Raw genomic sequence first — 22,875 nt, forward strand, 5'->3', positions numbered from 1 at the left:
TTCTCTGGCTTAACTCTTCCTGTCATTTTTTGTTCATAATGTGGGTAGCAGACAATCTTGTTTGACTGAAGCGTACAGGTACTGAACTGAAAAATAATTATCCTTTCTAAAATGTGATAAAGACTTCAGTGGCTGCATATTTCTGCTGCCATGGACTAATTATGTGCTTTAAACATTAGTGACTCAAGCTGCAGTTCTGGGTTTGCTATGGAGATAAAGATTCTGTTGACATAATTGGGAGATCTGCTTGTGTGAGGAGTGTGAACTTGGACATTGACTTTTTGTACACAAAGAATGAAAATCCTGGTGTTTTTGAGATTTTAGGGCTGTTTTTAAATATGAAACCTTGGTTCCAGAGAAGTCTCTGGAAGTTTTGCAATTATGTAATAAACTGTCAATATTCCAATGATATTTAGTTACCAAATTTAGATTAATGGGACCCTAGTTGAATTGCATTTTTAAATGTGTGCCTAATGGCATAGCCCTCAGTAATCCTAAAAGAGTAAATGGGTGCCTAAGTAAAGATTACCTTAGAATAATTGAAAAATAACAGATTCTCAGCTGACATAATTTAATTTATGAGCACAAAACACCTAGCAGGATTAGATGGACAGAAAAGTTCTCTTACTGTATAAATAGCATGTATAAATAAAACTTGTCACAAAATTTTGAACAAATCCTATTGCAAACACAGAAATATTTGGTTAGCCCTGCTCTGGGCACCTCTGACATAATGATATTAAGAAGCAGTGCAGTGTCTGCTAGAAGGCACATCTTCCCTGATCCTCCTGATCTTTTCTCATGTAATCAGTCTTATGAACTTGGATGGATTATCCTCCAATCTCCCCATGTGGTGGTAAGAGGCAATAAATCAGACACTTGTCAGAACAGCAGCCATTGAAGAAAGGATATTAGTGGTCAGTTGAAAATGAACTGATGGTTTTCTCAAATCAGTCAGTCTCCTCCTGTGATTCCTACATACATCTGAGGCAGTTTACTGTGCATTGGAATGCTATTTTGCTATATATAAATATTCGTTTGTTTCTGAGCTTTAAAAGTAGTTAGTCCTTCATAACTTTTAGCATAATAAAATATATTCATTTTTGTTTACCTCCTGCAAAACATAGTTAATAGCAGTGTATAAATATTTTGATTATTTACATGGAGCTTGGGACACTGTAGTGGTTTCTATGTCTCAAATATTCTGGAATTTGAAATTGACTGTATAGGAAATACTGCAAATCCAGACTGTTGTCTTGATAATTATCTTAGTACCATTTGATTATGTTCAGATTTTCAACACAGGACTAAAAAGAAATTAAGATGTCAGCCCTTGATGATGCAAGGTTAGTTATTTTTAAGGAAATCTTAAAATTCAAAGCATGTTTGAAATACATGTCCCCATGTATTTCTGAGCAGTTGCTAAAGCAGACCTCACACATGTGTGTTTCACTTTTTGTTAGGTCACTCACCATTTTAATTAACGTTTGTGATAAATAATAATAACAAAGATTAAAATAAATAAATAATGTAATAAATAAACTCTTATCAGCACCTTAAAGAAAGAAGGTGATTTAGCACAGATTCAACAGGAACTTCAAAAATGTCAGAACAGCTCTGACTCAATAATTTTCTTCTATAGATGGTTTTGAACAAAAGCCCTGGATCCAGACATACTCAAAATGAAATCCACTTTAAATCAAACACTGACATAAAGCTGAACATGTATGTTGACATACTCTTCCTCAGTACCTATTCACTTACTAATAAGGATACATCTTCATTACAAAAGTTGCAAATTAAATGATTCAGAGATGCATGCATGGCAGCATGAAATGATACCAGAGAACACTTGCAAGCCCATACTGAAAATCAGAATACAAGCCTCCCTTGTTCAGCAGAAACTCAGGTATTTAATGGTCTCTATTAATCCGATATTCTCCTTCATTATTATAGTCATTGACATTACAACTACTACAGGGACACTGAAAACACCTAACTAGGCAACATTATGTGGTTCTATTGGATTTTAAGCCATCTCTGCTGATGCTTTTCTCATGTTATTGGTCTGGATTTCCATCTCAGATTTTTCTGAAGAACAGCTTTTTACCTCAAACCCTGGGCAGGAAGAAACGAATGCACAGAACCCCATTCCCCAAGAGAAGTCACTTACCTTCGTCACATCAGGTATATTAAAAAACTTCTTGGTATGAGCAACCCATCCCACTATCCCGATGTCCAGAGGAAAAACAGTCTCATTTTCTGGTTTCACCAAATTCTCCTCATAGTTGGAAGTTGGAGTGATATCAAGAATCCTGGAGGCTACCTCTGGAGTACCATTTCGGGAGCGACACATGAACAGACTACACCGATCAGCTGCCAGCAGCTGTGCCAGCCTCTGCAGGGCCTTGTGCACCATCTTTTCCATAACGCATGCCTCATCCTGAATTTCTGTTACCAACTCAAAAATTATGTTACACTCCTCCAGACGGGACATGTCTTTGAAGCTGACTCCTTCCTTCACATCTCCAGGGTTCACGTTAAAGATACTTCCCACCACTTCAGGTCTCATTTTCCGGTCGAAATACTCCTTGGCAAACTGAGGATTGTTCTCCAAGTATTTTTCAACGGCATCTTTATTTACCTCACCCATTTTTGCTGGATTTTTCTTGGGATTTCTTTTAGAACTGCATCACCATCAAAGCAGGAATGGCAGCAAGAAGTCCTAACCTGTTACTAGTAAGAAAAATGTACTTTGTACATATTGTATAGCTCACAGACATAATACATTCATCTTCCTCTGTGGCTTCCAAGCCTTCTGATACTCTTGAGATATGACAGAAGGCACTGGCTTAGCATCTTCTTAGTGTGAGATCTTGGAGACCGCTAATTAAAGAGATGTCAGGACACTAAACCCCTGAGCATTCTTAGCTCATAAATCCTCAGGGAGTCATTTTAGCATTTTAAACTAACCAATTAATTCTTATAAAATTGTCTGATGTGTAGATATGTGTACCTGTATGTTATCTCCTTCATTCACCAAATATATACCGTACTGTGCACACAGAAGTTCCTACTAAAACTTCATTTGAGAAATTCCACCCAGATCCTTACCCCACATTATACACGTGCACAGATGTACACACGTGTATTTGTGAGAGGCACTTAAGGGCAGGAAAACAGAATGTTATGGAGAAATCTTTTAAACAGTAGAAATTAGCTTTCCTTAAAATAGTCAGGAGATGATAGAAATTGGACTACTGAAAGTAAAAAATTATGAAGCTATACATGAATAAAATGGGTGAAATCCTTAAGACCTCACAGAAGTCTGAGCTTGCTCAAGTGCTCAAATGATTTACCTAGGTGAAGATGGAATAAAAGAATTAGAGTGTGACTTAGCACAGCCAGATATGGCTTATTCTTTTTTTTTCCCTCAAAAAGAGAGAGGCAAAATAAAGAATAAAATCAGACAACTGATTCAATTCAAACTGAGGAAACAGTAGAATTTTTATTCTATAAGCATAAATATCCAGTCAATGTGTACACTTTCTTCAGAAAAAGTTGGAGATATCTGTTCTGTGAAATAGCACAAAAAGGATAATAACTGACAAACATTAGGCAAAGAGGGAATCTTGGATCTGGTCACAGACACACCATACATAACCACGTATCTATGTAGATACAGATATATGGTTATACATGTTTAAAGTTTCCTGCCATCAGAAGTTCAGCATTACATACGTATTCATGTATAGGAAAAGGAATGGTGGAAAATATGTTGAATTTGAGGAGCAAACATTCCACAGCTACATGAGAAGGCTGAATTTGAGTGCCAGCTATGACAGTGAATGATCTGTGTTCATTGAAACAGGTCTGAATTCCAGCATAGTAGCAGGACTGCAATGCAATTAATCTTACTTCTGTTTATGGCATCCACCTAGATCAAAAGCAATGAGACATTCTTGGAGTAAGAAAATAAAATATACACTCTTTGGCCATTCTTAATTTGAAAAGAGTATTGCCAAAGTACATCATCTGTCTGCCAGAAGCCACAGTGTGTCAACATTACTATTTATTAACAGATCTCAAAGAATCAACATGGGAAACTGACACAGATACTCTCGAGCACGAAGAACAGGTCACTGATAGATGCTCAATGACACCTAACATTACTTTCCCTCTGACCATGATATGAAACACTATGTATGGAACTCATTTTTTGCCAGACTGCAGATGCTCTACAGATTTTAAAAGGTATATGAAAATCAGCACATTACAAACACAATTTGGCCTGGCTCCTTTTCTCTGTCTGGGTTGCTGCCCCCAGCAGCCTGGGGGACAGGCCCCTCCCTGGTGGGTGTGTGAGTTTGCAGCATCTTCTTGACAGGTGACCCAGTGATAGGAACTTGTGGCAACACAGCAGTGTTCTCACTGTTGTACACACAAGCAGTTTACAAGAAAACAGCAGAAGAAAGGCACATTCATTCTTACTCAAATTCAATATTAGTAGTTTCAATATTTGATCAATACATATAAAAGCAGTAGAGACTTTAAAATAATTTTAAATGTAACTACATAGAGTTAAATTAGTGCTTCTCATCTTCCTAATTTCTAGCTCATTACTTTTCACTCTGTGCTTTAAAAGAAGAGGATGTTGAAGAGCCTCAGTGAAATCATGTAAAGGAATAGCAACATTTTTTTTCATTATGTGTTCAGTCATATTTTTTACTGACTTTGGAACATTCCACATAGTAGTTTCTTTGAAGTAGAAGGTGCCTATAGAGGATCTGTCTCATGCCCAATTAAAACATTCTAAAAAAATTAACTTCTTTGTAAGACTTACACATTCATCTTTATCACACATGATAAATCACTTTAAACATCAATTCTTTATATTGTGATCACATTAATTCAGTGAAATAGAGTGGTGTGTCAATCTCTGGAGGGAGAACAAGTGAATACAGGCAAACTATCCAAGTGATACCATTTTCTTTGGGGGCTGGGAGGTTGGGGGTTTACATTTTTGTAAACTAACAAATTCACTATCATTTTATTATCATTTTTTTCTATGTGCAAGATCACCTAAAATGGTTATCATGCTTTCACCAAATCTCCCTCATGCTCTTCTCTTTTTACAAAGGATAAACTACAATATTTGTACTTCAAGATAACAAATAAAGATAATTTTTAATTAGGTACTACTGTAAGGTGATACATTTTCTTTGTAATAAAATATTTCAGATGTAGCTGGGCTATCCCATAATCATTCCTATGTCATAAAGAAATTCTTATTGCATTTTCCTGAATTTAGATGCACTCTTAAAATTGCACTCTTGTGCTGTCAAGTGTGACATGAAATGGAAAGAAATATCAGAAGCCAACAAAAGTTCTTTTTAAAATGTTGTAATGAATTTTTAAGTCTCTCTGCTGGAATATGACATTTATTTTCTGTTCTATCTCTTTTACTCTCCTTTTTTTTCCACAGTATTGAACATTTTATCTTTATGAAAGCTAATTTGCATTTGTATTTAAACTTAATTTAATTTCAGAGACTCTCGGAAGTATGTGTGCTGTGTGATTTTAATACATATGATGTCATTTGCCTTTGACGTTCATAGTACCTACAGAAATCGAACTATTTATGGAGTAGTTCTTAGTAGTAGACCATTCCTGAGCCCTTGTGATACATGGAAACTCCTAAGAAGGATAACTGACAGACATGGTTATTTAAATAGATTCAAGCAGCACGTAAATGTCAAAGGCATTTATAAGGTTTCCCAGTTCAGCTCAGTATTTGTGCCTGAATGTCTCTGCCCATCCTATAGCAGTAAACGTGGTTTATTCAGTTAAGATTTTCTAAAAAAACACAGATCAAACGTGCTTATTTCAATTGCATGAATTTTGATGTGGTTAATATCTTGGTTGCTTTCTGGACATTGGAGATTCATATGTATAATCCAAGAAATTAATATCCAGAGTTGTTTGGGTTTTTTTTCTAAATGGATACATTGTGAGAATTGATTCTGTTGGTTTTACAACAGGTACTGTGTGACCCTAGCACAGCCAGGTTTTGTCACTAAAATGTTTTGGTGTCACTGACTTGGTATCTTCTCGGAACCCTTATAAACATCCTTAATTTCATGTTTCTTTTAAAATAATTCTCTATCCCTTTTCTTACAAAAATAATTTTAAAAAACATAAACACTGAAGATAGTAAGTTAACTGCTTTTTCCATAGAGCTGCAAATGTTTATGTTCTCTTAAAACTACCAATTATTAGCTCTGGGGGATCATGAAATTAGTAATCAACAGAGATTATAGACTCTGGGGCGTATTTCCTGGAGTAAATGGCTAGTCTATTCTGAAGGGTTGCCAGATGCACTGCAGCTTTGACCAAAAGTATGGATTTCTTCATAGTTTGGCATGAATTTTAGTATACAGACTAAGGCAAAAGGCAGCAGCCTTTTAATGTCAGCCATCCTCACCATTTGTCAGCCATTTACTCCCTGGAGATCTTGACAAGGTTACTTGACAAGTTTTTACCATTGAGAATGTTATTCAGCGCTGCTGAGAAGGGTCTGACTGTCTTCTTCATGCCCTCTTGTCAGGTATTTATGTTGTTAAGATCCCCTCCAACCTCTTCGGGCTGAAGAGTCTCAGCTCTCTCAGCCTCTATTTTTGTCAGATTCTCCTATTGCTTTGTGAACTTTGTGGTTCATTGCTGGACTCAGTACATAAGGTCTGTGTCTTCCATCATTTATAATTTAGAGCTCTTCTCACCTGGCTGGCCAGCCTGTAGGTGAACTTTAGATCTTTGTTTTGTTTCCATTTTAGTAATATGCCCAGAAAAAGTTTCAAATCAGAATCACAATCCTCAAAAAGACTTGCTAAAGAAAATACAGGTACCATTTTAAACTAGTTCTGTTAGTAAATACTGTTTGAAAAGAGTTCAGTGTAAATTTACTCCCTAAACAAAATGTCGCGTCATTAAATTACAAGAACAGGTAGTACACAGGCTGGCATGGAGCAAAGGGCAATCTCTTCTATTCCGTTCTGTCCTTGACCTCTGTACTCAGACTGCCACCAAGAGGAGCAGCTGTGATGGTGACAGTGTACACTGCTGTCCCTTACAAAGTACACGGAGCTCCTTGGCTCAGCTCATGCCATTTGTTATTGATATGAGTCTGGTTTCACAGGCAGCAGCTACACTGGCATCCCCTGCTCTGTGCACACACTGGCCATTCATTTGCCTGCAAATCTGCCTCTGAGACTTTACTGGATATCCATGTTTATGAATGGCATTCTATAAATAAACAATCAAGAGAACACAGCAAAAAGTCTTTCAATCTATGTGTAGTCTGGCTGGAAATGGATGATCCATTTCCTACTAGCAGTTTTTGAGTCAATGTTCTCCTAAGAGCTCAACCCATTATTGTGAACAAAAATAAAATTTTAGTTATATTAATATGTAGAGCCTGAAAGTTGCAGTGTTAAAAAAAATGTTTAAACAGTAATTTAACTAGTTTCTTCCTTTTTTTAAAAGTAATAAATAAAGATGAAATAATTCCTATAATGGAAGTTTTTCCCAGCCATTTCCTTCCATATTTTTTCCTTGCTATACTTAATTGAGAATATTGCAGAATTTTACATGCTATTAATGTAGAAAATAATCCAGTCACAGAATCACTGCCAGAAGTTAGCCCCTTTTCTGTTCTCTTGGCAAAATGCAAAGGTAGAAGACTAGAAGACCTTCTTTCCCTTTCATTAAATATAATTAAAAAAAATACACAGTGGCTTTAAAAAAAAAAATCTGTAATAGTCATAATATGCTGCCAGCCTCAGGTATCAGAAGTCATGTATGAAACTTATCAATATTTAAATCACTTATCAAATTTTATTAATTCCCTTAAATATAATTGTCTGAGCTTTCCCAGAACCTAGAAATCCTTGGATGTCAGTAATTTGATCTATGCATAGTCCTCTCAGGTGCAAAATCCTGGCCCAAGTTCCTTTCCGTTTGCATGAGAAGTATAAATCTAAGAGGTGAATATCTAGGTCTGAATGAGGATCACTCATTCACTGACATAACTTCTCAAGCAAACTCAGAGCCCAATCAATCCAAATGATATTTAACTGAGGCAAAGTTTACACTCTTTATGAGTTTCCACAGTTCTGCTGGCATCTCTTAGGACTGAGGAAGAATTCACCCATGAATTGCCGTAGCCATGCTCATCTGCCAGAAACCTTCCATTCCTCCCCCTGCACACTCTGATCTAGACTTAACCAACAGCAGAGCAGCCTTTTTGCCTAAAACCCTGTCCCAAGGGGTTTTAGGCAAAAAAAGCACTTCAGGAAGCACTTCCTTCCTGAACCAAGGAAGTGCTTCATCTGTAACCCTGAAAGGACTTCATCAGTGTAAGCTGTGTCTCTGGCAGACAGTATTGGAGGTACAGCTAAAGCAGAGGAGGCAGCGAGCCCAGCTCCCTGTGTAACCTCCATGGCTTTCTGACTTGCCCAGCTTCTCTTCTGCACTCGTCAAAATCGGGCTGGGAAGTACTGGTGTGATTTCACTAGAGCTGCACTGCCCCAAATTCCCAATGATAACACATCAAAAGAAGATTTTCCTTGGGCATTGTCTAGAGTTTGTAGAGCTGCCAAACTCAAGGACCTGAATAAGTGGAAGTTATAATTACTAGATGTGTCAGGCACCTCCAGCAGATATAAGTTGCCAAATATTGCAGAGATCAGTAGAGGTACACAATTAAAGAAATGCTGTGTCATGGCTTATACAAAATTACATGTTTCTGATTCAGATTTATTGCATCAGATTAATTTAGGAGACTGTAATATCACTTGCACACATTTATAACTGATCTTATTAAAACTTACTAACAGAAGTAAATTTTTGTTTAATTGATGCCTGGCTTAATTTCCTGTCTGTAAATCTTCTGACAACAGCAGTATGTGTGAAACGAACACTGACCTAGATTTTCAGAGGTGGTCAAATCTCAGCAGGTTTTCACATATGTGCATGAGTGACTGTGGACTCCTTTGAAAACTTCATAGACAATTATGCTATTGAAAAACTTTATAGGAATAGATTTGATCCTGCAAGAACCTCTCTGGTAATATAAAGCAGTATGCAGATTTTTGAACAGAACAAACTTAAGAGAAATTGTAATATTTCACAAATTGGCAGAGAATAAAGAAATAATTGTTTTCTTTGGTATTAAATAAAGTAATAGATTCAAAACTTATGAATTAAGGTATAATCCATCTTATTGCTATCAGTCATGCAAGACAATGAACAAAGAAAATCCATGTTGATTTTGGTCTTGTTCATACGATGAATTCATATATCAAGACCAGTGAGTGTCTTGTAAAGGTTTTGTAAAAATGTGTATGTATCACTGGTATCACCATTGCCAGACTAGAGCAAGATTCTGAAAGTCACCAGAAAATAGAGTTTACTTTTTCTCTTCAGTCTTTGTAGGAATCAGCAAATTTGAAAATCTCAGCTTAAAAATTGAAATGTTGACTTATTGCAAAGCTACCACTGCAAGATTCAAGACAATTAATATACATACACCCTTCTAATTCCCTGTGTTAAATATGTTCTTTACAATTAATAGAAGCTTAATATTAAATATACAGGAATTTTTAGTGGCTGATGTTACCCAGGAAATAAAAGGCAGACATGGAACAGCCCTGAGCAATAGATGTTTAAGAAAGTGAACAAAACATATTCACTGTGCAAAAAGCCTCCAACATAAAGCAGAAAAGGAGGATAAATCAATCAGATTGCATTGTTTGCATTATATATTAGAAGACATTGTAAAGGACAGCAACAGTAAGAAGTCTAATATTTTTATGAATGTATGAAAGGAATATTAAGTAAACTTCTGGGAAAGGCCATGCTGAATAAATTGGTTAAAGCTGTACATCAACTACTATTGAGGTATTTTTAATACTACATTTGTATCTCCATATTTAAATTATATTTTTGCTTGATTTTTAAAATAATGAATACCAGCCTTTTAAATAACAGGCTTCTGCCTTTATTCTTTAAAAAAATGGGAGGTGAAAAAGGTAGGTGAATTAGTTCTCTTGGTAACAATCATTCCTATCCTGCTCTGGTTACATGCCTAGAAAATAATTAACAGATTTTCTCTAATGCTTCCTAAAGATGTTGAAACTAGAGAACAAATATTGACTGAGAGGCAGCAAAACTTGCCTGGACAGGAGAAAATAATGGTTTATATAACTGAAAACCGTTTGCCAAAACCAGAACAGAAGTTATGGAATATCTGATTTAAAGTTAATCACATGTCAAAATGGCCAGATGTAGCGTGTACATGCACTTGGATGTTTGCAGGCCACACTTTAGTTCTGCTACCACATAAAAGGGCTCTTTCACCATCCTGAGGATCTGCAGGGCCCCCATTCCTGTTGCTGGGAGCTGCTCAGGAGATGAATTAGCCAAGAGAGCCTTTTAGAAACAAGAGGGAGCCAGTCATGAGGACCTGAAGAGGTTCTGGAATAACCAGGCTTTCAGAAACATGAGCAGAAACTTGCAAGTATTATGTTTGCCACTGTTTATCAGGGTAAAAGAGGAAAGGACTTTGGGGAGGAGGTGGAGGAAACAAGTCTGCACCTTGTAACTGGGTCGAGCATATTGGGTAAGATGGATTTTGGACTGCAGTGTGTAAAATCACAGAGGAGGTGGAGGCAGTTCACTCTCCCCCATGCAAAGGTGGGATTCCTCTCATTCCATTTGTTCTCCCCACACATTTACACACTCCTTCCCCCAGGTGCGAGCTCTGCTTTCAGGTTGGGAAAAGCAAAGAGAGGCATTTGTTCCTAGCGCCTGCTTGGCTGCAGATCAGGGTCAAAGACCACCTGAGCCCATGGGTGTTACGCAAGAGGCTGTTATGAAGGGGCCCCAGCCTGCAGCATCCACCAACCCGCCTCCCGCTGCCCTCTCCAAGGCTGGCCCTGTGGCTCAGCGGGTTGCGAAAGCCCCAGGAGTACATAAAGCATTCCCTGCCTGGGCACTGCCACGCCATCGACGCTTGGGCTCTCAAGAGGCTCCAGGGACCGGCACTGTCTGTAAGGGACCCTGCTGTTTTGGGCTGGGGACAACCAGGGGCCTTCCTTGCACATGCATCAGGGAAAGCTGCGTGACACCCTGGCGACCTATCAGGGCAGCCTTCCTCCCTTCACTTGTGTGACAAAGCTTGTTTCTGATGCTATTCTCTGTTTGCTGCAGGGACAGGATGGCCCACACTGAGAGAGCTCTGCCCTGGCTGCTGCTGCTGTCACTGGCCTTGATGGGCAGCAGCACTGCAGAGCGGGACTGCCGAGTAAGCAGCTTCAAAGTCAAGGAGAACTTCGACAAGGCCAGGGTAAATCTTCTTTCCTCTCCTGGATCTGTGATGTTGTGCATTGCTCTTTCCAGGCTACAAAATTTGGCATTCGGTAGCACCAGTGTGGTCACATTTTGAAGTCACAGATTGTGATACTGAGAAACAGCTAAAGTGTGTGATGTCCACTCCTCCACAGATGCTGGATCCTGATGCACCTGATAGAGGAATACTGCAGAAACTGAGTTTTAGCAGACTGGTCTCAAACTGTAGGGTATAAGCAAAAGGACTGTATTGACTTGGCTGTTTCTATGAAAAATTAATACTCCGGTGTTTTCAGGCACCATTGCAAGGAAATAAATGTACATAGATCTGGCAAGATCTGCCAGCTGCTATTCCTAAATTTTGTTATACTTTTTTATATACTTTGATTGTATATATTCCTTATACTGGAGAGCTGGAGATACAGATAAGATTACCAAAAAAAGTCAGTATTTCCACAAATTATGATTGCACTAGCATGTGCTTTAGAAACAGATTTGCTTCTTAGGTACACCTTTGAGGCATGGTGTCAAAGATCTGCACGCTCTTCCCTCTGTCACCTCCCCTATTCTGTACTGTCTGGTTGTAATGTTTCCATTGTTCTAGGTCTACATGCAGCCTTTCTTATTTCCTTGCAGTACAGTGGCACCTGGTATGCTATGGCAAAAAAAGATCCTGAGGGGCTGTTTCTGCAGGACAATGTGGTAGCCCAGTTCAGCGTAGATGAGAATGGACAAATGACTGCCACTGCAAAGGGCAGAGTCAGACTCTTCAAGTAAGCTGTTTGACACTCTCCTCTTGTTCCATTTCGCTAAGCTACTGCTCCAATCCTACCTGCTATCCCTGTGCAAGTCACTGAACCTGTGCTCTTACACTGGAATGTGATATTTTCTTTGGCTACAGTAACTGGGATGTCTGTGCTGACATGATCGGCTCTTTCACGGACACAGAGGATCCTGCCAAGTTCAAGATGAAGTACTGGGGAGTTGCCTCTTTTCTGCAGAAAGGAAGTGAGTACTTAACTATAGAAGATGCAGAACTACTTGGAAGACTAGTTATGTTGTATGTCCATGCTGGGGAAAGAAAAAGTACTGTTGAATTTCTTAAATACTCTTAAAAGACTTCATAACTATCATACTGCAAAGCTTAATGTGAACAAGGTAATCACTACTTTTTATATGGGACAGCTGGTTGGCTTTCTTTAAACAAGTGAAGACCTGGCCTTTGTATATCTTTGTATTTCATTTGTTTGTTACCCAACAATATAATTGAAGGCCACTGTTTGGAAAGAAATGAAAGGCAGATGAAGGATTTTAAGACTTGTTTTAGTTCAGAACTCAGTTACCAGATGCTAGTGTTCTCTCTGAAGCCTGATGTCAGAGCTGGCCAAGCAGGGAAGAGGATTTATAAAATGTTATTTTCTTTGGTCTTGTGTCTGCAAATGTAGAGATTTATATGTTTTAAGAGACAAATATGATCATATGTATATATTCGTCATCTCTCCACCCTATGCAAAATAATTTCCTTGAGCCAAGTAGAGATTCGGACACTTTGTAGCTCAAGACATTTCCTTGGATTGTTTCCTAGAGAAGCAGGTAGAATTTGGAACTGATCCATTCCATCTAAAGACACAGTTACAAAGCATGTTTTGGATGCCAATTTGTCTTAAACAGTTCACAATATGCTGCTGAGTCATGGGTTCTTCAGGTTGCTGGCTGACCCCAAAATCTGCTCTCCTAAACAGTCTGGTGTCCCCCCCACAGGAGAGAAGGGAGAGAGGGCAACAGAGAGTTGCCTTCACCAGTGCAGGTGTACTGCAAGGGGGAATCTTTGGCTCCAGGAGAGGGAGGTGCAGATATGTCAGGTTTTACTGCAAACACTGAAACAGCCTCGCTTCTGTTAGAACAGAGTGTCTGTGTGACCAGGTTTTTGTCAGGTTACAGAGCTAAATAGTTTAGAATTATCTGAAGCTGTAACAGTGTTTTAAGAAGAGGGTTTATGGCAGAACTTGTGGCAAATACTTCTAATACACAAGCAAACTGCATGATTATATTTTTCCTTAAAAATGCAGTCTAAGTAACATCCCTGGTAGGAAAATATTTATGGGTTTGAGTCACCTTGAGCCAGCTGAGCATGTCCATCTTTATTTTCTTTTAAAAAATAAACATGGAATTAAATACTGGACACAGGAATAAATGAAAAGCTCATGTGCTATAACTTGTATTGATCTTCATCTTAGTATTTTCTTTAATTGAGTTATGGCAGCAATCCTCTCTGATTTACTAGATTTCACTGGTGTCTCTAACACTTTTTCTTCTTTGCAATTGTTTCTTCCAGATGATGACCACTGGGTAGTGGACACAGATTACAATACATATGCTCTTCATTACTCCTGCCGCCAACTAAATGCAGATGGCACTTGTGCTGATAGCTACTCCTTCGTGTTCTCCCGGGACCCCAAGGGATTGCCTCCAGATGCACAGAAAATTGTCAGACAAAGGCAGATAGACCTCTGTTTGGACAGAAAATACAGAGTTATCGCTCATAATGGTGAGAACCCTTTTTTCCTGAAGAATTTTATTTCAGGGTTTAATGACTAAAGCACTGGGATTCTATTGCTCATTAGATATCAAATGCATAAAGCCTTTTACTTAGTGGCTGTAGCATTTGTCTTTTGAAAACTGGAGCTTGTAAGTTATTTCCAACTTTTACTTCCCTTATCTGAAGGAGAGCTGAGGTGCATAGTTTTTCATGCAGCATATCAGGTCAGCTGAAACAGTAATTAGAGGAAGTTGTAAAACAATTAAATCAATGTAGTGTGAGTAAACATAGTAAGGATAAACTTCATAGCTATGGTAAAAAGTAATTGGGCAGCTTTTATCACATCTCTTTGCCTTCATTCAAATACTTTTTGGAGAAATTCTTCAGAAAGGCTTTTAAGGAAAACAGAAGTCTTGGAAAGGATACCTTATAGAAGACCCTTTCTCACAAGTCCCCATGCTAACTCTTTCAGAAAGAGCTGTGGAAGAGGGACATAGCCCTCATACTGGAAACATGACACTATCTTGAGTCATATAGTCAGGCTGAGCTTACAATACAGGGAATTAGCTCACTTATGCTCAAGCGTATTACAAAAGGCCAAATGGTAATAATCTAGAAGAAAGCATTATGTTTCTTATGATAAGAATTCCACCCAGAGTGGGGAATTGTGAAGAGTGAAGGAGAAAAACCAAAATATTTAGAACAAATAAAATAATAGTACCTCTCCCTACTCCCTCCCCACCCCTCACATCCTGGAAGAAATGCTATTTAAGAAAGACTTGACTGGTGAGTCAGCTGAATGGGAACTGCCAATGTAATGATGTGAGCAAAAGAGTTAATAAGATTCTTGCGTGTGTAAACCAAGACTCACATGAGATTGTTGTTCTTGGCATTGGTCTAATTGCTATGTCACATTAGGTGACAAGCATAACTGAAAAAGTATTGAGGATGAATTAGAAGTTTCAAAGAAAATCAGAGAAAATTATTGAAAGTTTGTAAAATGTGTTCTCTAGTGAGTGCTTTTAAAATCTCAATCTTTTCCTATTAGGAAGAGGTTAAAGACTAACCTGAGTAAAGTCTGTGCTTATCCACACAAGCAATAGGAATTGGATAGAAAAGGACTTGCAAACACAGAAATAATAAATTTAAATGGCTGGAACTTTAAGCTGGACACATTCAGAGCAGAAATAAACAGCCATTCGTTTAACTCCAAAGGTCATTAACCTTTGGAACAGTTTACCAAGAGCTGTTGTATGCTCTTCATCACTGAAATCTGTAAATCAAGATTAAAGGCTTTTCTCAATGACATGCTAGAACAAACTGGGATTGACTGAAGGAACTTTTGTGTCTTACAAAGAAAGATGAGCAAAGTCAGCTTTTGGGGCTCTATTATGTGTTCATCTGATCCATAAACACAGAGTAATACATTGCTGCGTTGTAAAGTAGTATGCTGATAACAAGGTGCCTTGAAGAACAGGGTGCTACCTGCTCTGCTGAAGTAGGTGGTGTTTACAGTACTGATCAGTGACCTGGGAAAAGTGCCTGACAACAATGAAAAAAAAACTGTCTTGAATGAGAATTTGGAGACAACATAAGTCAGTTGAAACTTAGTACAGTAAAGATTAAGAGACATCATAAATGCAAATGGAATCAACTTCTGTGAATGATTTGTATGGTTGCATAAGTGGTAGGATGGAAAAGGAACAATGTCATTATATAAATTTATGATACTTTTCTGGTTTGAATCCTGCATTCCCTGCTTTTCAAATAAAGTCCAGCAAGAATAAAAATTTCTGAAAATGAGAAAGCCAAATAATCAGATGTTTAGGGCTGTTTTATTAAATCTAAGATAATTTAAAAGTTGATCATGCTTCTTGTTTGTTATGGATATCAAATATCTAATCTACCAAGTCACACTGTTCTTTGTTTGCTACCCTAACTTATATTCATCTGCTAGGTGTTGAGTGCAGTGTCTGACTGTGTGAGTTCCATAGTTTGCAAATGAAAAATAGGAACCTGGGTACCTTTTCATTAAGGATTATGCCAGAGTTTATAAACCCAGCATTAAAGTATAAATTAAACTTAAAGCCAGCAATTTCCATTTTCCCCTTTATTGCTCAGGACCCTATTATTAGTTGATTCTGAATTCTCTGGTATCATCAAGCCAAAGTTCCTGCAAAGCAAGCACATTTGGGACTGAGGGAATGATTGTGAGCGAAACTGAAAAAAAAAAAAATTCTTGGGAGCTTTATATCAGAAACTCTTACAAAATTTGCTTAATTCTTTATCTGTGGATTGGAACCCTTAATACTTTCATTTTAACTCTGATATTAAGAGCAACAGAATTATTACCAAAACAAATCAACTTTAGTCATCCGCACTGACCTCGTCTGCACTGCATCCCATTGTTACTGTGATAAAATACTGACTGTTGTTAGTAAAGCTGCAAGAATAGGCTGGTATCTGCTGCTAATTGTGCACACTCTGCCTATGTCTTGAAGCTAATTAAGAGAGTGAGTGTGTGTGTGTGTGTGTGTGTGTGTGTGTGTGTGTGTGTGTGTGCCCGCTCAACTGACAAACGTACAAAACTTACTTGATTAAAAAAAATTAAAATATCTGTACTGGCTGTTCAAGGCAAAAGAGAAGCCTAGGAAATGAAAGTTTTTTGTTCTAACTTACACTGCATTTATGATGGTAGCTCCTTCTCAAATATAGCTCAAGCTATGATACACTTGTCTCTGAGACTAAGCTCATGTAACTTTAGGCTGTGTAATGTCAGTGTCAATATCAAGTGAGAGTACTTGTAAATACAGTGTCATGTCAGTAGAGTTGAAAGCTGCCTCTGCTGTTACCATTTGTTAGAAGCATCAATTGTGAAATAAAGAGTGGTATATTCCTTCTGCTAATTTAATATTGGCATTAGCAGTTTTGGGGGTCATGAGATTCTTACTTTGCTGAAAGACATTCCTAAATTAATTATTTTTAGGCAAATAACTAGAAGCTTGTTAAATTATAGACTCTTTTAAATCTAGTTTCACTGAAAGATACTCTATCATTGATCTGCCTAGTACATTGTCTGCAAAAGTATTAAAATTTTCAGGAGAGGTGCAATGGATTGGATGAATTCCTATTTTGTTCCAAGTTGAAAATTCCTTAGAATTATAAATTGCAGAGTAAGGTAATGGTATTATTAATACAAGTAACAGACTGCTGGACACAAGAGCATTTTCAAGAAATTAGATATGTATACATTTTAAATTTGGTGAAAGTTTGTGTAATTAAATTTTGCCTGGAGTGTCTGACAAACACAACTGTGGTTTTTGTGTGTTTCAGGATTTTGCTCTTAAGGAGATGCAGCCCTGTGGAAAGAAGCCAAGTAACAGCACCACGGATGTAAAGTTAACACACTGATCATGTGTTCTCTGGAAAATGCTTTAAATGGGTCCATTTAGATTTTCAATATATTTATCTGAGCTGTGTAGCTCACCTTGTTAATAAACCAATGAAACATTTTAATAAACTTGGATTACACGGGATGCAAATTGTATGCAAATCTGTACATATGTAAACATTGGTTTCATTAGTAGCGTGTTATCTTAGTGCACTCTTTTGAACTGGTAACTGGTGATAATTAAGAATTTAATCTTGCTTTTTTTAGTGGTTTCAATTTCTGACTAAAAGAATATTTATCATAAACCTCCAAGTATATGTATTTTCTTTTCAACTAGAACATTTTATTTTCCCTATAGAATACTAGAAATAATTTAGAAAAGATAAAGGAATTTCAGTCACCCTATATATCACTAATTAACTTTATCATGACTAGTGAAGACATAAAAAACATGCATCTTTTTAAAATAACTATTTTACACATGACAATTAACCATTTATTTATTTATTCCTTACTCGTTTATTCACATGTATTCACATGTAATATTCACATGTATTAAGTCTAAGTTTTTCATTTGAGATGGAACCAAACTGGTCATTTACTTGATGATAACACGTGTTCATTACCTTGTTTCAGTTAGTCTGCTCAAACTTACATTCAGGCAGACAGTTATTGAAGTGTTTAATCAAGTTCCCTTTAAAAACTCGATTTAAAAAAAAGCAGATACTTTCTGAGGATGAACATTTTTCACTAGAAACTTTAAAGTACTTTAAAGTACTTTAAATTCAACTATTTTACATTCACCAAGTTCACTCCATATTTCTGTTTATTTCAGCATAAGAGGATAATTCAATCCCTTAAATTAAATTGTCCAAATCTTACTGAGGCAAAGCAATGAAGTCAAGATAATTTTAGATGCAGGAATTAAAAAGACATATTTAGCTTTTTTTCTTCCTCCTCTGGCATGTAATACTATAATATAATGACCTATATGACCTGGGATAGCATAGACAAAATCCAAAATGTGGCACGGCTCAGACTTTAAATAATTATCTGGTAATGAAAGACAAATGTGGCTGTTCATGGTTACTTCTTCTTGCAGTGGTTTCTGTACCTGCTCCATGCCTTTCAGCATTCCCTGTACAACAGAGAAGAATTTCCTGACATTTACGTCTGAAATGGGCAACATTATACAGAATTGGATTGACAGCAGAGTTGGCAAAAGTGAATAATGCTATCCAGAAGAAAACTGATGGCAAAATATTTAAATCTTTTTTGAAGTTCTGAACTAAAATTAAAAAAATAATTACTATTATTGGAGTCCACATAATGAAGAAAGAGATCATCAACAGAAAAAGGGCTCGGAATAGTTTGTAGTCTTGCTGGGAAACACGAATCTGATGATGTTCTGGGTAGGCTAAACCAGCATTTAAACTTCTTCTTGATGCTTTTGTAATCTGGAGTAAAAGAGAAGAAAGCAACTTTCAGTGAAAGCATTTCTACAAGTGAAAATATAAATTTTGGCACATGATGTTTTCTTTTGAAAAGTGACTACAAAAAACTACATTACAGAATTCATTTGTACTTTTTGTCCATGGTTTAATTTCAAATGTTCTCACTTCACTAGCAATTCTTTTTCCTCTCAGCTGTGAATTCATCTCAATATTAGGCAAAGTGGTTGTTCTTTTCATGGCTCTCTACCAGTCACAAATGCTTTTCAGCATAAAACAGTCTTAATTACTCATGAAATCCCATTAAATTCAAATTATGACCTCATTTGTTCTATCTAAAGAAACCCATTGATTTTTTTCACAAATGCAAACTGGAACAGAGTTTACAATCCTGTTGATGCACAAGAGGGAAGGCGATCCAATTCTCTTATGGCCATGCTGGTATTATACAGTAGGTATTAGAAGGAGCGTGAATTTATTACTATAAATTATTTTAAATGTGAATGAGATTGTGCACTGTTTTGTGTCACACTTGGCTTTTCAGACAGTAATCACAATTGCTTTCTATGAAATCTTAGAGATCGCTAGAGTCACTATAAAAACCTGTGTGTTGTAAAATACATGCTCTAATGTAATAATAACTGTGGCATTTCTTGGCCTGCAGTATTTTGCAATTCTTTCAAAGGACTCACTCTCCAGTGAGTTACTCTACGCTCTTTGCTGACGTGTATGTGGTTGCAAGTGCTTTACTTCACTAGAAGAGGTTCACCTAATGCATTTACCTCAGGGTTATAATAAGCTAGTACAGAAACTACAGGCTGATGACTTTTACTACAAGTTGAAGTTTGATCAATAGGCAAGGATATGTGAGGACCAGACTCTAGGTCCTAGGCTCATTTTATCCATCCTACATCCAGCTCTGGCGTGTGCATCCACAGCCCGTTGGGGCTCAGCGTTTCACCAGTTAACTCCTTGCTCAAATCTATGCATGTTGAGGTTCCTAGAAGAAGATTTTTTTTTCTTTCTCACTCTGGTTTTGGATAGTTTAAAAGGAAATTAGATGCTAATATAATGCTTGCTAGGCTATAGATTAAAACTGTGGTGCTGGGTGGCTTGGCGTAAACATCATCCACTTAGAAAGAAAGCGGAAGCAGATGGTTTAATTTACAGGTTTTGTTTACAATATTTGAAACTGTGGAGGATTAAGCATAATCTAATGAGATCTGTGTGCTAAAGACACATGCAAAAAGTCAGTAGATCAAAAAGTGGATGGGTTTTTTTCTGCCTTTCTCTGCTTTCTTACAAATTCCTTATGATGAGTTTAGGCTCAAGGAAAGCAAAATCCAGTTTTTAGTTATTTCAAATGCTTGACTCTTTCAGCATTTAGGAGATTGACAGTCTTTAAAGATGAACAGCACATAAATGAAGAAGTGTATTTAACACTATACATAAGAAAAATCATGTGTTGGGCCCCTGGTAATGTGCTGTAGAAGCATGTTCTTAATTGAAGTATATAGGCTGTTAAGTATATAGGCTCCATTTCATATCACATACTTATAATTTATTAAACAAATGTTTGTTCCCTTTACATGTATTTGTATTCTGTATTTGATGCCTAGTGAGTTATTGTTTATTTTCCTTTGTTTTACAACAAAATTTAAAGGAAAAAACCTACCTGTAAGATTTTGGAGTAACTGATGACAATGATGAATCCTGGTATCAGAAAGAAAACAATGGCAAAGGTCGTATCCCAGACTGTTTCTCCTGCAGTGCTGGGCCAATCCAGGGTGCAAATATGAATGTCCTATTTACAAAAAAATGAAAAAGAAAAGTAATGTTGTACCATTATTTTCAGTATAGCACTGTTCTTATCTCCCTCTATGCTTATGGGAAAAAAATAGCAAAACCAAGACTAAACCAAGACTGTGAAAACTTTCTACTTAGACAAAGCGGTCAAGTGTACTTGATGATTTTAAAAGCCCATACAATCACAAATAGATATGTCCACAACTGCAATACTTCCATTAATTTCTTATCAAATGGTAATGGCAACTTTAAAATTACTGAAACTTACAGACCCTAAACTTAATAATTTATTCAAGTGTCATGTGGGGTGCATTTTTGTATGAATTTCAAAATACTGGGCAGAAAAATCTGCGCACGGCCATTTGTACAGAGGGGGCTGCGGGTGCAGGGCAGGTCTCTCAGGATGCCGATCCCTCGGTAAGGGGAAGCGAGCTGAAAAGGAGATCTCTGAGCCGCACTGAGGAACGCAAAGAGAATCTCAGCCGATGCGCGTTTCCCACCTAACGGGACGCTCGGCCGGGAGAGCGGGCCGGGGGGCGGCGGGGGAGCTCCGGCCCCTCGCACCTGCCCGGCACGCAGAGCGCTGCCCGCCCTGCAGGCGATCTCCTCGCTGCCGCTGCCCCTCCGTGGCACAGGCGGTCGAGCCTCCGCCGCCGCCGGTCCCGGCGCCCCCCGGCCCGGCCCGGCTGCCGCGCCCGGCGCTCGCCCTCACCTGGCCGGCGGGGGCGGGCAGCCGCACCACGGTGAAGAAGCAGCAGAGCGGGAGGGTGGCGAGGGCGGCGAGGCCCCAGATGAGGAGCAAGGCGGCCACCAGCACCTTGCGGCGGCGGAAGGCGGCGTGGCGCAGCCGGGCGATGCTGACGACGCGCTCCAGGCTGACGGCCGACAGGGACAGGAGGATGACGGTGCCGCTCAGGCTCACCACGTAGAAGAGCAGGTGGCAGACGAAGTTGCCCAGCACCCAGGACTCGGTCCAGCGCACGACGGCGATGAAGGGCATGGCAGTGATGAAGAGCAGGTCGGCGCAGAAGAGGTTGAGGACGAGGCAGTTGGCGGCGCAGAGCCGGCGGTGCCGCCTCACCAGCAGGCAGATGCCCCAGATGTTTCCCGCCAACGACAGCAGGAAGATGAAGGCCAGGGCGGATGACTCGCCGATGCGCAGGGCCGTCGCATTGTGGCCCCTGAAGTCCGAGAAGAAGGGGAAATAGGTCTTGTTCCCTCCTGGTGTGCCCCTGGACACGGGCATGAGGGTGGCCGGTGGGCATGAGAGACCCACCGGGGATGCTGGCACCAGCCCTAGGGGAAGGGCTGCGCTCCCAACCACCACGGCGGCACCTGGGGTGCCCTTCCAGCACAGAGCCAGGGGATGACCGCCATCCCCCTCTCTCCTCTTCCTCCTGCCCCTGCTACCAAGGGCTCAGCCGTGCCAGCTGGGCGGTTTATGGCCCTCTCCCTGCCGTGGAACAAGGAAGTGGGAGAGTAAACACGGTGGAGCTCACACAAAGGCGAGGCCGCGGTGCGTGGGGCGGCAGTGAGGGGCTGCCCGTCACCTCCCTGGGCAGGGTGTGGGTCAGCATGCTGCCATCTCTGTGCCCGGGTGCCCCAGCCCAGCCACCTCATCCAGTGCCAGCCCTGGTCTGCTCGACTCTCTAGGCAGGTCCCTGGGGTGCCAGTGACCCTGGGAGGCCACTCAATGGGGTGCGCGTGGCTTAGAAACATGGATGACTGCCGCACTGCTCTGAGAGCTCTCCTCAGGAGCCTTGGATGACGACACTAATCTAGGGTAAAAAAAAAAAGGAGTAGTTTTCCTCTTGCCTCCTGTATTGACAGTGGCATTTGGAAACAGCAGGCCTGTGCATTGCTTGTCCTAATTGTGGAGAAGTGTCACCAACATGATTTTGGGGATCTGTTTACAAAATTCATCTAGAATCTCACCAGTGTTATGAGTTCGTGCTGGAGAAGCCTGTTAAAGTAAGACAAACCTAGAAAATACCTTATTTTCTCTGAACTTCAATTACTAGAAGCAGTTGCTCAGATTGTAAATTAAACTAGGGCTTTCTACTTAGACTCTTCACTTCAGATGATGTAGAAATGGTCTGGGAGTGAAGCACGTAAATTGTCACAGACAGGCAGATAATGTCTCATAAAAGAAGATAAAATGTTTTCATAAAGTATGTAAACAGCTGTATAACTTTAGGCTAGGTGAATTCATTTGGCTGAGTGCCAGTGCAGGCGCTCAAGGGTGCACTTAGAGTCTCAGCGTGTGGACCTACACCATTTGA

The 22,875-nt window shown here is 39.1% G+C and overlaps 3 protein-coding genes across 4 annotated transcripts in view; 1 reads left to right on the forward strand and 2 right to left on the reverse strand.

The window, feature by feature from the left end:
* Positions 1 to 2,844, reverse strand: part of PDE6C (phosphodiesterase 6C) — a 28,950-nt gene extending 26,106 nt beyond the window's left edge. For both annotated transcript variants that reach the window (XM_038140423.1, XM_038140424.1), the window contains exon 1: positions 2,174 to 2,844. In XM_038140423.1, the coding sequence (XP_037996351.1) occupies positions 2,174 to 2,653 (480 nt within the window). In that variant the 5' untranslated portion in view covers positions 2,654 to 2,844. The remainder of the gene's footprint in view (positions 1 to 2,173) is intronic.
* A 7,885-nt stretch (positions 2,845 to 10,729) lies between these two features.
* On the forward strand, positions 10,730 to 17,481 carry RBP4 (retinol binding protein 4). Its single transcript, XM_038141320.1, is given in 8 exon segments — positions 10,730 to 11,049; positions 11,051 to 11,078; positions 11,080 to 11,108; positions 11,269 to 11,404; positions 12,043 to 12,179; positions 12,308 to 12,414; positions 13,742 to 13,954; positions 17,279 to 17,481. Coding segments are annotated over 8 exon segments (969 nt in total). The 5' UTR covers positions 10,730 to 10,744; the 3' UTR covers positions 17,293 to 17,481.
* Positions 17,428 to 21,955, reverse strand: FFAR4 (free fatty acid receptor 4). The gene is made up of 3 exons (XM_038141321.1): positions 21,306 to 21,955; positions 20,463 to 20,591; positions 17,428 to 18,793 (listed from the first exon to the last, which is right to left on the reverse strand). Exons 1-3 carry the CDS (start codon positions 21,837 to 21,839, stop codon positions 18,386 to 18,388), a joined length of 1,071 nt encoding a protein of 356 aa, XP_037997249.1. The 5' UTR covers positions 21,840 to 21,955; the 3' UTR covers positions 17,428 to 18,385.
* Between the last annotated feature and the right edge of the window lie 920 nt (positions 21,956 to 22,875).

Source organism: Motacilla alba, chromosome 6, assembly GCF_015832195.1.
Source record: "Motacilla alba alba isolate MOTALB_02 chromosome 6, Motacilla_alba_V1.0_pri, whole genome shotgun sequence".
Classification (NCBI taxonomy): domain Eukaryota; kingdom Metazoa; phylum Chordata; class Aves; order Passeriformes; family Motacillidae; genus Motacilla; species Motacilla alba.